This window comes from Xyrauchen texanus, chromosome 38 (genome assembly GCF_025860055.1).
Source record: "Xyrauchen texanus isolate HMW12.3.18 chromosome 38, RBS_HiC_50CHRs, whole genome shotgun sequence".
In the NCBI taxonomy this organism is placed as follows: Eukaryota; Metazoa; Chordata; class Actinopteri; order Cypriniformes; family Catostomidae; genus Xyrauchen; species Xyrauchen texanus.
Genome location: NC_068313.1, coordinates 8,673,498 through 8,688,542, shown reverse-complemented (window position 1 = coordinate 8,688,542; position 15,045 = coordinate 8,673,498). Strand labels below are relative to the sequence as shown.

Below are 15,045 nucleotides of genomic sequence, written 5' to 3'. Positions count from 1 at the left end.
TGAGATGGTTACAAGTGTAGGGGATGTTGAGAAATTGATCGATTATCTGGAGTCATCAGAGATAATTAGCTGCTAACCTGCTAGCAATCAAGGCAGATTTGGAGGGCATCTGGGAAAAGTTGGAAGACTTGGTGAAGAGTAACCGGCACAACAACATCCGAATTGTTGGAATTTCTGAGGACGAAGAAGGCCAATATATGGTAAAATTCCTAGACGGGCTCTTCCCGAGTCTGCTCTAGAACTAGAAATCAAGCGAGCTTACAGAGACAGGCCCCGATCAATTCTGGCCAAATATCTGTGATCATCAGATAAATATTGTTTTACGTTAGCCTAGGAGTAAAGGAAGGCTTTTTTGGAAGAACCACAGCATATTCTTTATTCCAGACATTGCAAAGTTGACAAGAGTGAAACATGATCAATTCAAATAATGCAAGAATCTCTTACATCAACAGAAGGTCGATTTTGCGCTGATGTTCCCGGCCAAATTGAGAAGAGATACTAAGGATGGCCGCAAAACATTTACATGCAAGCAATGTCCTTCATAAAGTTAATGGAAAGAGTAAGTAATTTTGTGGTACTCTTGATGCAGCCAAGTGAGCCTGCCTCACTGAACACTCACTGTTCACCCCCCTAAAGTGACAGATACTCTGGAAGTGGTGATTTCTGCCTTTGGAAAAGGTCATGAGGTATCAGTGTATTACTCCCTGTTAATTCAGAGTCTGGGGGATGGAGCTTCAGCTTATCTCAAGAGATTATGGGAGTTAGATCAAGTCTACATCTAGAGATGCAAGGGTGCGTCTGATGCAATTTATGATTTTGCATCGATTCTATTGGAACCCCCTCTTGATTGTATAGGCTTGGTCTTAAAGACACACCCACCTGCTGGCGATGCCAATCAGAAGACAAGGACACAACCCATGTTTTTTGGGGATGTGTTAAGAGCCAAGAATTTTGGTTGAGGGTCCAGAATTTTACGTTTTATGTAGTGAACACTCAATTTTCATTTTACCCCAGACTGTATATTTTGGGTGATGGGACGGTCCTGAATATATCATATTCTAAATATATAAAAAGCTGGGTCCTAACCAGCGTGATGATTGGCAGAGAGTGATCTGTCACAGTGTGTTTCTGTTGTGTTTCCATGGACTCTTATTTTGATGTGGTTTTTGTCCTCTATCTTCTGTTTCCCCAGACTACATTTACCATAATGCACTGCCCTCATCACTGCCATCTGTTCCCCATTGTTCTCACCTGATCTCCATTCCCTCATTAGCCCTTGTGTGTATAAATACCCTTTAGTTTTGGTCCCACTTTGTCAGTTCTTGATTGTTGCTATTTGAGTTCACGTTTGTTTGTTTCACGTTCATCATCTTCATTAAAAGCATGCAGTTAGATCCAGCATCTCCCATCTCAGCAACTACCCATTACAATTTTGTGAGTGGTGCACAGAGTTGGGTAAAGTGGCGGCATTTGAGTAGAAGACTTCCAGGCGGCTGGTAATATGGCAATTTATGGCAGTGAATGGGGCAGTTATTTGTCTCATTTGGAAGGCTGCTAGTGAGGGGCAGTGGAGGGAGACAATCTTTGTTGGAATCAATAAAATGTTAATAAGAAATTTTTTTTTTGAAAAATATTTCAGCTCAGTAGGTCCATACAATGGAAGTGAATGGGTGCCAACATTTTTGCACTCCAAAATGCACATCAAGGCATCATAAAAGTAATCCATACAGTGTTTTAATCCAAAACATCAGAAGTGCTACGATAGGTGTGGTTGAGAAACATATCAATATTTAAGTCCCTAACCAGTAGGGGCTGATATGCATGAAGAATGTGAATCACAAGAAGAAGAATGTGAAAGTGGATATTGACTGAGATGGGAGGAGAATTTTTTGTAAAAAAAAAACAAAACAAAAAAAACTTAAATATTGATCTGTTTCTCTTACATACCTATCATATCGCTTTTGAAGATATTGATTTAACCATTGGAGTCTTATGGTTGCTGACGTTTTTGGAGCTTCAAAATTTTGGCACCCATTTACTTGCATTGTATGGATCAAAAGAGCTGACAAATTCTTCTAAAAATCTTCATTTTAGTTCAGCAGATGATAGTCAAACATATCTGGGATGGCATAAAGATGAGTAAATGATGAGAGAATTTTCATTTTTGGGTGCACTATTCCTTTAAGTACTAATAACAAATCAGCAAATTGTACTGGCTGAATTAATTCATTAATTGGGTTTTGTTAACAGTGAAATTGCCTTGAACTAACAGTATTTGGGGGAAAAGTACAAAGCTCTTAGCCTACCCTACCTTGCAAAGGCAAAACGTATTAACTACCATTACATCAGTTTGGCTCAATTATGCTCAGAATCAGAGAATGGTTGGTGTAGTTAATTTTTTTTGGCTTTGCAGACAATTATGGCAGCATACTTTCAAAAATGTACAAGTAGGAAAGCACAGAAATAGGCATTCAAGATTAGTTGAGCTTTTCAATGGAAAAGAGGTTCAATTACACTATTATAGGGTAGTGGTGACAGTGTTTGAGCCCCTTCTTGTTAACCATAATAGACCGTGATTTCAATCAATAACAAATTGTGACTTTCTGTAACTTTTTCTTGCCTGTAGGCTTCTACACAGGCTGGTTATTACCAGCAGCAGTAGTGGGTTTCATCATATTTTTGTTTGGTATCTGGCTGATGGTGACTGATGTGCCAGCGTGAGTATGATCGTTAACCTGTTAGAAACTGTAATGTTTATAACCAAGGAGATTTTTTTACACCTGGAAAAAGCTGTTCGAACCCTTGATCGTCACAGTGGTAATTGCACAGCTAGCCTATTACATGACCCCCCAAAAGTATGCAACATGTGCCATCAATGCAATACATCTAATCACTCTAGAGCTGCAGTTAAATTGTGATGACTCTTCTTTATTATTATGGAAAGATAGATCTAGCCATGATCCTGACACTTGATCTTGACCTCCCTTGTTTGTATTGATATCTCTTCCATAGAGAAGAGCTTTGTTCCAGTGGAGACACCTTTGTCATGTGTCCACTCTGCAACATTTGCAGCTACTGGAACCTCTCCAGCATCTGCTACACATACAAGGTGACTGCTTTGCAAGTTCACCAAGCTTTTAAAGTTATCTGATTTTGTTTGCATTGGGTAACCAAGGCTGGATAACCTTATTTAGGTTTTTGCAATTTCCAATAAACCACTTAAACATTAAAAAACTCCCTCATTGAACTTTTCTTATTCCAGTTCATATTATTATCACATTTTGTACATGAATGCATTATTCACAATTTTCAATAGGCAGGCTTGCTGTTTGACAATGAAGGAACCGTTTTCTTCAGCATATTCATGTCATTGTGGGCTGTCACCTTCCTGGAGTACTGGAAACGCACAAGCTCTATACTGGCCCACCGATGGGACTGCTCAGAATTTGAAGAGATAGAGGTGAAGGGACCATAAAAATGGTTATGGCTATTCATGGATTATCTTGGGTTACAGAGCATATTCTTCTCTAATGAAACCTTTAATGCCTTTTTGGAATCAGTGGTTCTTCATCCTGGTTCTGGATTACCCTATAACTAAATTTAAAAAAATATATATTTACCTTATCTGGCACACCCATTTCAGGTTTTGGAATCTCTACTAATGAGCTAATAACTAGAATCTGATGTGTTAGATAATGTTCTCTTGAACCAAGATTGAGAACAACTACTATAGATGCTTTTGTTAATAGACAAGCACTAATCAAAATATATTGCTTTGCCTTCCTTGATACTAAATTGATCATTTGATACTAAAAACATATTTTAGGAGAGGCCAAGGCCTGAATTCACAGCAATGGCCCCAATGATGGTTCGTAATCCTGTGACTGGGGCTGAGGAGCCCCATTTCCCAGAGAGTCAACGACTGAGTCGTACTCTAACCGGCAATATGGTCATCATTGTAATGGTTAGTCAATGTCCCAAATCTTTTCTGAGAAAATAATGTTTAACAATCCGAACACAAAATGTAATTCAAGCGAAAGAGGCCATTTCACATGCTAAATACTTTTCTTGGCTCGTGCAGATTGCCATCGTTTTGATATTCCTAATTGCAATTATCCTCTATCGAACTATCCTAAGCATCATTATCTACAGATCTCATAGTGCCATCTTCATATTCTCGGTAAGTTTATTTTTATTTCTCATACCTGGCCATGTTGCAATATGATTTTCATAATGATGAAAGATTGTGAAATGACAGTTGCTAGATCAGATACTTTTGCATATACATGTACATGTACATTTACATTAGCAATTATTTTTATCCTCATCGACTTACAAATGAGGAATTCTTGAAGTGATTCATGATAGGGCGACAGTTACATGAAAAGTGCTGCCAAACCGAGTGCTAAAATTGGCAAGAAAATAAAAGCTAGAATAGAAGTGTAAATTGACAAATTAAGAGTAAAACAGTACCCAGATAGCATACGTATTACACCCAGACATTTATTTCATGTTTTGAAATAAAAATACACATAGAAGGCGTATTTCTGACATGTAACTATCAACTGTTGGGGACATGAATGATCTACTGCAGTAGAGCATCATGGTGAATGGTGGCTCTGCTGTAAAAACCAGGTAACACCAGCTTAAGGTTGTCTTGATGATTCTGTAACATGGTAGCTGGTTTGTTGCTTGTCCATGCTGGTCTATTAGCTTAGCCAAGTCCCCACCAACTGGTAGTTCTGTTGACCAGTTACCTTAACCAGCTGGCACTGTGCCAACTAGAAACCATCCTTCAAAACCATGTTTCAAAACACAGCTAACACATTAAGCAGATGTTAGAAGAATTTTCCATCAAAGAGTGAATCAACCATAGCTTAGATCAGATATTTCAACACTATTTTTTACAAAATGCTCCATTCACTAAGATAAGTTTACTGTCTTGTTCTCCATATAGGCTGGGAGGATAGCTAGCCTTACTGGTTCAATGCTAAATTTGGTGGTTATTCTGTTGTTGTCACGGCTCTATACATACCTTGCCAAAATTCTGACAAGATGGGGTGAGCTATTTCAGAACTACACATATGATATAGGTATTTCTTAATGACACAACAAACTTTAACTCACTTCCTTCTATTAGAAATGCATCGCACCCAGACTAAATATGAGGACGCATTCACCCTCAAGGTTTTCATCTTCCAGTTTGTCAACTTCTACTCATCTCCTGTTTACATTGCATTTTTCAAGGGCAGGTGGGTAGCTATATTGTAAGAATGAGTGATTATGTAAGAAGACTCAACAGACATCTAATATTTGATTTGTTTCTACAGGTTTGTTGGATACCCTGGAAACTACAACAATCTCCTTGGAATCCGAAATGAAGATGTGAGTATTTAAACTTTTGGTAATACATCTTCTCCATCTTGTTTTAGTTTTTTTGCCTAGTTCTCCATTCTTGATGGATTAACCCCTAAATTAGACCACAATAAATTGTTGTTGTCTGTTTGTGGTTGGAATAACCAAGCCTGGATGTTATGTGCAGTCTTATTAATGCAGAATACTCTGAAGATTTCCGTAGAATACAAACATCCATTGTTCACAAAGTTTTACACTTAACCGCCCCTTGTACATTTGTTTATTAAATATTTAGCCTAATTGGATAACAATAAGAGTGGTGACTATGATTTTTACAGTGTTCCTGGATCTTTGTTTGGTTTTGGAACAACATTCCTGAAAAAGAAATATCATCCTACCCCTAATCCTAACCTCAACCTAACAATGAATAAACTACCCCTTAAAACAGTAGGAAATTATTGGTCGATTAGAATGTTGTTCAAGCCTATAAACCCAGCCCTAAGATAACACTACAATCTGATTGGTGGATAGGCATGTTGTTCCAGGACCAATAAGCAAACTGATTTAGGAAAATGTCCTACCTGGAAAAATCATGGTAAGTCAAAAAGAGTGTAGTACCATTTGCTCCATTTAACACATTATACCACATTGAATTATATTCCACATGATTACGTAGAATGTGCAATACAGTCAGCAGAGAAAATATGGGGAAAGTGTCCAGATTGTGCATGGGCCTCGGCATAACTCTGTTAACCCATTAACAAGTCTCAGTTGTTGTTCTGTCCATTTTTTGTCCAGTGTGGCTCCTCTGGATGTCTCATTGAACTTGCTCAAGAGCTGTTGGTCATCATGGTAGGCAAACAGGTCATCAGCAACATCCAGGAATTTATCTTGCCGTAGGTCTTTGTCTAACGCATCTTCATAAAGATTTTGTTAACTCATTACAGTATATTGTATGAAGGTTTATTCCATGATCTCTTTCTTTCTTCACGACAGTAAATTAAAGACATGGTGGCACAAGAGGAAGTTGAAGCCAGCTCCCAGTGTAGAATTGATAGATAAACCAGACACTAAGCCAGAAAACAGCCCGTGGGTAGCAGACTATCAGCTGCTTGTATGTGAGGGGCTGTTTGATGAGTATCTGGAGATGGGCAAGTCCTCAAGTCTTTTCTATTATGTATAATTTAAGGCATAACTAATCATAGGAACACACATTTTTTGCTTCACCTAACTATATGAAAACCAGTACCGCTGATCCCTAAATACTTTTTACGCAGTCTGTGGGCAACTCCATAGGGGGGGCACCATCTTACCCTTGGGGGGCACCAGAAACTCCACCAGCTGCCCTTCCTCGCACGTTATACATTATTCAAGGACAAGATAGCAGTCGCGGAACACAGACAATCCCCTTTCAGCGTGGGAGGCTGGTTCGCATCCCACATTGAAACCAAGAAATAATATTGTTTGCAAAATGAGTGATGACTTTTGTGTTTGGGGAGTAAAGCAGGGGCACATTAATGAACAAGCTTACACAGGCTAAAGCACACATTTCCCAGGGGGCCCCATTCACGGTGCGAATTGTTCATGTTGGACAGACAAACAGAAAGTTAAATAGTATGCATGATTGTGAAAATGGATAATTTACTGGGTAATACCCCCTCCCTCATTTTCGGAAAAGTGGTGGACAAAAATACAAATAATAAAAATTGCACACAACACACAAGCATTAAATAAATAGTTCACCCCAAAATGAAAATTATTTGATCATAATGATTTAATTTATGATGCCATTCCAGATATGAATGTCTTTGTTTCTTCTGCAGGACACAAAGAATTTTGAAGAATATCTCAACTCTTCAGGTTCATACAATGCAAGTGAATAGTGACCCAGATTTTCAAGCTCTGAAAAGCACATAAAGACAGCATAAAAGTAATTCATAAGACTCCAGTGGTTTAATCCATGTCTTCTAAATTGATATAATCTGTTTTGGGTGAGAACAGATCAAAAGATAACTCCTTTTTCACTATGAATCTTGACCCCAGCAGTCTCCTTTGCAATCATGATTTCAAGCTTGATTACACTTCCTAGCACAGCAGTGCCATTTAGAGCTTGAAATTGAGCTTGAAATCACGATGTTGCCTAGAGAATTCAGTAGTAAGATGTACAAAATATTGATATACTGTATACAGTAGCACCTTTTAGCACAAAGCACTTCACAAAACATAAAATCAAAAACACACAGTAAAACCCAACATATTCACATAGTAATAAAAGTAACACACACAATAAAACACAACGCATTCACATAGTAATAAATGCATGTCAACACAAATGAGTTTTTAAATGACACTTTTCCATAATCAAGGGGCCTTCACTAAAAATGCTCTTTCATCTTTTCTTTTGCATCTGGATTTTGGAATACCTTATATGTAATTAATTAAATCCTAAAATCAACCCTAAAATGAATAGGTAATGCAAAGAAGGTAAAATTGGAGTAATATGATTAAAAGACATTGTTCATGACAAAAGTGAAGCTGCAGCATTTTGCACTTATTGTAGCTGTGCTAAAGGGCGTTGATTTAATATTGAAAAAGGGCATTCAAATAATCAAGGCATGCTCTAACATGACATCACGTTAGAGCAGGCCTCGCCCACGACTGATGACAGACTCCACACTATTATCATAGATCCTCCCCTGAGTGATCTACACACAGTACGGCAGTTTTTCCGCGCTGGAGCAGATACAGTGAGAAGAATAATGTCTCAGCTTCGTAATCGTCATAAGTGTTCTGTTGTTGGCTGTAAAAGTGAACAAAAGAGTCTTCATGTACTCCCGGCATCAGAGCCACTGAAGTGTTTTGAAGGAAATGTGCCCCAAAACATACAAAAACGTGTGTATGTTTGTGCAAATAATTTTAAGTACACTGGGCTGCTTTGAGTGTCAATATAAAGCAGGATTTTAAAAAAAATGTGATTCTCAATCATGAATCGGTACCAACTGTTTGTGTTCCAGCTTTATATCCTGAAGATGAAATTATCGCACTTTATATTTTGTGAATGTTTGCAAATCGCCTTTCCGAATGTGCTTGTTAGCTGACTTCACGGCAAATGCAGCTAAACTTACCATTGCCTCTGACTGTATTCACGGAGACCAGATATACACACATATATATATATATATATATATATATATATATATATATATATATATATATATATATATATATACAGTATATTCATATATATATATATGGCTGAACTCCGTATTTACGCTGTCAGTCATATTGGTTCTGATTTGTTGCTGTAGTATTTGAAGCACCAGTTGTAATGGCACAGTCCTCATCCTGAAAAGAGGCGTGGAGCAACAGCTCATTTGCATTTAAAGAGACACACATGAAATCAGCGTATTTTTGATTCCACCCAAAAAGAGTAATTTACAACATGGTACAGTATAATAAATTATCTGTGGGTTATTTCTCAGAAACATTCTGGGTACACCTGAGAATTCTATTACATCTTGTAAAAAGGGGCATAATAGGTCTCATTTAACTCTCCATCGATTCCCAAATCCTGACCTTCCAAGACTCCTTCATCTTCCTGCTAACCCTACGCTCATTCTCCATGCAAGCTCCCTGTGATCTCCAACTCAGTTCTCTTCCAGCTAAGTTCATCCCCCCACATTAATGCTTACTTTCTAACCTGTGTGTTCAATAAAGCTCCTGCATATGGGTTAACCAGTCCTCTGTGTTTGTGTGCTATGCTACAATAGTAATGAAAATGAATGTTGTATTTTCAAATCACAGAACCAAGTGGAAGTGTATACAGTATAATGAAAAAAAATATTCGCCCTAAAAGGGATCCTTGCACAACACCACAATTATATTCTGAAGAGGACATCTCCTATCCAACAGACACTTAAAATATTCCTATTGGTCAAGTCTGAAACAAACCAGTCTTAAACCACCCCAGATATTCCCACCCATATCCTCAATGTATAAATTAAAACAGAATGATTAACTGTATCATATGCTGCAGTTAAATCAAACAACACTAAAATTAAGCACTCTCCAGCGTCCTCCATCAATAAATCATTAGTCACCCTAAGAAGGGCAGTTTCTGTACTGTGAAACCTGCCTTTAATTTCTCAGAAATATTGTTATCCTTCACTAACTTCTTACTTAGCAGAAGAAAGAAATTCATACACATCTGGGATGGCATGAGGGTGAGTAAATGATAAGAGTATTTTCATTTTGGGACGAACTATTCCTTTGAGCCAAAACAAATTTGAAAGCAGAATGTGAGTGCTGGGAAACTAAAAAAGTTCATAGAGCTTATGCAAAGTACTTTTCCACACAGAAAAGTGTAATTATATTATCAAATCAGCATAAACAAAATGGTTGATTCTTAAATTCATATTTGCCCCCTGACCCAAACCTTAATATGCAGTCACATCCTTGATTATTTATAACTTGTCATTTATGTTTATAATCTAAAAATAATAAAATATTTTGTCATTTTTGGCCATCTTTCTTAAAACTTTCATTTTGGATGCTTAGAAATAGGCCTTTAAAATGGGACCAAGTTTGACTTGGTTGGACCACTCATTTCATAACTCTTTATCTCATTAGTTCTGCAGTTTGGTTTCATCACCATCTTTGTGGCAGCCTGTCCTTTGGCTCCGGTATTTGCCTTGATTAACAACTGGGTGGAAGTGCGTCTTGATGCACAGAAGTTTGTGTGTGAGTACCGCAGGCCTGTCGTGGAGAGAGCACAAGAGATTGGCATCTGGCTGATCATCCTACAATTCATCTCCTACCTGGCTGTCATTAGTAATGTATGCGTCTTCTTTATTTCAGGTCATCATAATATCTGTTTGTGTGGCTAGTACTCACTCATGTTATTTGTTTTGTGGAGTTAATTAGAGAGGCTGTATATTCTGTTTAGGCATGTTTGATTTCTGGTTCCTTCACCAGGCTTTCCTGATTGCCTTTACGTCTGATTTCCTACCGCGCCTCTATTACCGCTACAACAAGGGCAGTATGAGGGGCTATATCAACTTCACCCTCTCAGTAGCAGAAGGAAACTTCACCCAAAGCGAAATGTCATGCAGGTAAAGACAGAGTTGTTGTTTTTTGAGTACAGTTGCAAAATAATCATAATAACATCACACTAGCAACTTTTGCCTACACTATTGCCAAAACGTCACCTTTGGTCGGTATATTAAATGTCACTTTGTTTCAACTCATTCCGGAGGATTCCATTAGTTTACCCATGGCAAAAATCTTAAATGAAATTAAAAGAATGTCATCATTTACTCTGATTGGTGAAAAAAATAAACACCAAAAAAACTAACCCATTCTGTTCATGTGCTATATTCCAAGTTTTCCAAAGCCAAGTGATAGCTTTGTGTGAGGAACAAACCCAAATTTAAAGGGACAGTTCACCCCAAAAGGAAAATTCTCTCATCATTTACTCACCCTTATGCCATTCCATGAGTATCACTTTCTATCTTCTGCTGAACACAAACAAAGATTTTAAGAAGAATATCTGAGCTCTGCTGGTCCATATAATGTAAGTGAAAATAAATGCAAATAAAGGCATTATGTGATTATATGAAATTATATGATAGGTGTGGGTGTGAAACAGATCAATATTTAAGTCCTTTTTTACTACCAATTCTCCTCCCTGCCCAGTATGTGACAATATGGATGAAGAATGTGAATTGCCAAAAACAAAAAAGAAGAATGTGAAAGTTGAGATTGGTGGAAAAAAGGATTTAAACATCAATCTGTTTCTCACCCACACTTATAATTTCGATTCTTAATACATGGATTTAACCACTTGAGTTGTATGGATTATTTTATGCTGCCTTTATGTGCTTTTGGAGCTTTGACATTTTTGTACCCATTCACATGCATTGTGAGGTCCTACAGAGCTGAAATATTCTTCTAAAAATCATAATTTTTATTCAGCAGAATAAAAGTCAAACACATCTGAGATGGCATGTGGGAGAGTAAATGATGAGAGAATTGTCATTTTTTGCTGAACTATTCCTTTAAGTCTTTATTTAATAAATAATTATCATCGTCTGATTCGTGCCCATCTGCCGGAACCAAGGGGCCATAACACTCCAATCCCGCACTCATTTAAACATTTAAAAATTGCAGCTTCAACAAGTGTTAAGACAGGTGATGTCAAACACCTGAAATACCTCTATACTAGTAAGGTAACTAAATGAATATACTACGGTATATTTATAATTACAATGTGACAATATTGTGGTTATACACACAATAGCCTAATATTTGAAGATTTGCAAGCCTTTTGACATTGAATTTGTCGTAGTGGAGGCAAAAACTGCTACAATAAAGTTTAAAAATATTCTTCAAAATCTTTTGACCGACGAGTCATGGCATATTTTTGTGTAATAATTGCTAAACTGCATATGACCGTTGTCCCAGCCAACCCATTTCTTATGTAGCTGTGCTACTTTCACGTCTCTAGTATCTTTCATAAAAACATTATTTAAACTCAAATCAATTTTGATGTCCATTAATTTCTTAATTTGGTAAGTAGCCATGTAATAAGTGGGATAATATACAGTCAGCTTTATTGCAAATAAACCTCTCTTTGGTATCCCTGACTTATTTGTTTGCTTGCTGTAATTGCTGTATATAAATATATGAATATTTGAATCATAAAATGTTGTAATTGAATAGATGTTCTCCTTCTCAGATATCGAGGCCAGAGAGATGAGAAAGGACAGCTCACACAGGATTACTTCCACCTGCTGGCCATACGTCTGAGTTTTGTCATCATATTTGAGGTACAGAGTGTAAAAAGTGTAATACTAAATAATAAATGGTCTGCACTTATATAGCGCCTCTTTAACCTTAACGGAATTCAAAGTGCTTTACACTGTGACTCATTCACCCGTCCACACACACATTCATACACCGATGGTGGCAGAGCTGCCATGCAAGGCACTAGCCTGCCATTGGGAGCAACTTGGGGTTCAGTGTCTTGCCCAAAGACACTTCGGCATGTGGAGTCGTGTGGGCCAGGAATCGAACCACCAACCCTGCGATTAGTGGCCGACCCGCTCAACCATCTGAGCCCCAGCTCATACATACATACATATAATACTACATAGTACATAATACGATGTACTGTAAGCTATTCACATTCAATTCTGATTGCTAATTAGGCCCCTTATATGACTTATATGCCACTTACAAATATATATATATATATATGTGTAAACGCCAGTTCATTAGTGCAACAAATGCCTTTGAGCAATCTGATCTATTTGCACCATTCAAAATATGTTTTTAATCTGGTAGATTATACAATATTTTAAGAGAGAGTATATTTCCCTTTTCTGTAAATTTCCAAGAAGAATTTAAAAATATCCTTTTATTTTTTACTTGAAACTGATCCATCTAAAATTATTCATATTAATGAAAGAATTGAACCCCAGATATTAGCTCTAAAGCTAAACATATTGTATGTTCTTTATTATATAAATTCTCTATTTAGCTGTATGTAACAGGACTGGTTGTTGTAGGAATGAGGAAGTGGGGTTCAGGTAATGACACACTGTTTTTATTAACTCAAAAACCTCCTGTAAAACTTCCAAACACTCTCACACAGGGTTTAGCTGGGTGTAACTAGAGCCCTAAGCCCTGGGCTCTGGCGTGGGCCCCTCTTGTCCCTCTTCCCGAATTACTGCAACAAGAAACAGCTGTTAGGCCTAATTATCACCCATGAATGAATCCTTACCGCTTCCCCTCTCCCTGGACGGACACTTGACCATGCCCTCACCACACTGTAATAAAAAATAAGGGGGTAAGGTGCAATTGCTACCCTACCCTTGCTTGATCTCACTCATAAAAATTACTTTAGATTGTGTAACCAAACCTAATGTATTCAGATTTATTTAGTCATGTTAAATAATATTTTTGACTTTAGTTAAACCAGTTAAGTTAGATTACCTTACATTAGGTTACCTGACAATTTACTTACGTATTTTGGGAGCTTTATCAATGTTTGTTGGATCACCCTTGCATATCATAACAGAGATTTGATATAGATAATCTTATGATTGTTTTACAATTGTTTTTAGCATGTTGTACTCCTGATTGGACGGATTATTGACTGGATGGTGCCAGACATTCCAGAGGAGGTGGAGATTAAGATAAAAAGAGAGCATTATATGGCCAAAGAGGCACTAGCTGAGAATCAGGTGAGTTTATAGGCCAGTATAAAATAATATTATTTTTAGTAGGGGTGTAAGAATGTTCAATGCATCGATCAGACAATGAAAAAAAAATCAATGCATCAATTGCCTCATTTAATAATTCATTAAATATATAATCCAAAATAATACCCAATGTATTATGTATTAATTTCTTATCAAAAATACATTTCTTGACCTTTTAGATAAAATGAGTGCATGCTGTCAGTAAATCAAAGCACATACCAAATACTGAGAAATTCTGACATTCATGTTTTTAAATATAAGTTTTTACACAAATTGTTATGCTGTTAATTTAATAATGTAATGTTTTTGTATGCATAATATAATACACAATAGAAGCAGTTTCACCTGTTACATATTGTCCTTCTGTCATTCAGTCCTTGAGCAAATCTGTTCTAGAGGAGACGGAGAGGCAAACCTCTGAGCTGCGACACAGATTACAGATTCCTACAGACAATATCTCCTCTGCCTTCTGTCCATTTCCTGAACATGAAGACAAACCTCCACACTGACAGTCTGTCATTTGAGACTTTTGATAAGACAAACTATTGTGACTCCACAATTAATAGATGTGTTTGAAAACTGATGATTATTAATGCCACAACATTGATCCCATTGTGATTAGTTGTAAAGGAATTATAATAACCAAAGGTCATTGCATATAACCAAAAACTATGTTCAATTCACATTCTATCTTAAATAGTGTGAAATAGTGTGTCTAGAATCATACTTTGTTAAAAAATGTGTATGCCAAAGGTTCAGTGCATGTTTTTTGGTGTTCTCTTTTGACTTATTCTGTTGAAGATAAATGGCAAGGAATGTGATGTCAAATCTTCAACAGCAGTTTTTAAAGATGTATGTAATCAATGTTTTTATTCCATGCCTACACTACCAAAAGTCGGCAAAAGCAACATTTAGCATATACAGTGCATCCGGAAAGTATTCACAGCGCTTCACTTTTTCAACATTTTGTTATGTTACAGCCTTATTCCAAAATGTATTAAATTCATTATTTTCCTCAAAATTCTACAAACAATACCCCATATTGACAATGTGAAAGAAGTTTGTTTGAAAATACAAAACGAAAGAAATCACATGTACGTAAGTATTCACAGCCTTTGCTCAATACTTTGTTGAAGCACCTTTGGCACCAATTACAGCCTCAAGTCATTTTGAGTATGATGCTACAAGCTTGGCACACCTATTTTTGGGCAGTATCTCCCATTCTTCTTTGCAGGACCTCTCAAGCTCCATCAGGTTGGATGGGGAGCGTCAGTGCACAGCCATTTTCAGATCTCTCCAGAGATGTTCAATCGGGTTTAAGTCTGGGCCACTCAAGGACATTCACAGAGTTGTCCCATAGCCACTCCTTTGTTATCTTGGCTGTGTGCTTAGGTTCGTTGTCCTGTTGAAGGATGAACCTTCGCCC

General features: G+C 37.2%; 1 protein-coding gene across 2 annotated transcripts in view; it reads left to right on the top strand.

Moving 5' to 3' along the window:
- ano7 (anoctamin 7) overlaps nt 1-14,602 on the top strand; it is a 28,213-nt gene extending 13,611 nt beyond the window's left edge. Inside the window, exons 10-24 of one of the 2 annotated variants that reach the window (XM_052110255.1) lie at nt 2,627-2,717; nt 3,013-3,109; nt 3,317-3,460; nt 3,827-3,964; nt 4,082-4,180; nt 4,958-5,060; nt 5,141-5,252; nt 5,331-5,385; nt 6,154-6,251; nt 6,352-6,473; nt 9,985-10,190; nt 10,330-10,466; nt 12,092-12,182; nt 13,482-13,601; nt 13,994-14,602. In XM_052110255.1, the coding sequence (XP_051966215.1) occupies nt 2,627-2,717; nt 3,013-3,109; nt 3,317-3,460; nt 3,827-3,964; nt 4,082-4,180; nt 4,958-5,060; nt 5,141-5,252; nt 5,331-5,385; nt 6,154-6,251; nt 6,352-6,473; nt 9,985-10,190; nt 10,330-10,466; nt 12,092-12,182; nt 13,482-13,601; nt 13,994-14,128 (1,748 nt within the window). In that variant the 3' untranslated portion in view covers nt 14,129-14,602. Of the gene's footprint in view, nt 1-2,626; nt 2,718-3,012; nt 3,110-3,316; nt 3,461-3,826; nt 3,965-4,081; nt 4,181-4,957; nt 5,061-5,140; nt 5,253-5,330; nt 5,386-6,153; nt 6,252-6,351; nt 6,507-9,984; nt 10,191-10,329; nt 10,467-12,091; nt 12,183-13,481; nt 13,602-13,993 lie in introns of both variants that reach the window. The other variant, XM_052110254.1, reaches the window with a different exon arrangement.
- The last annotated feature ends 443 nt before the right edge of the window (nt 14,603-15,045 follow it).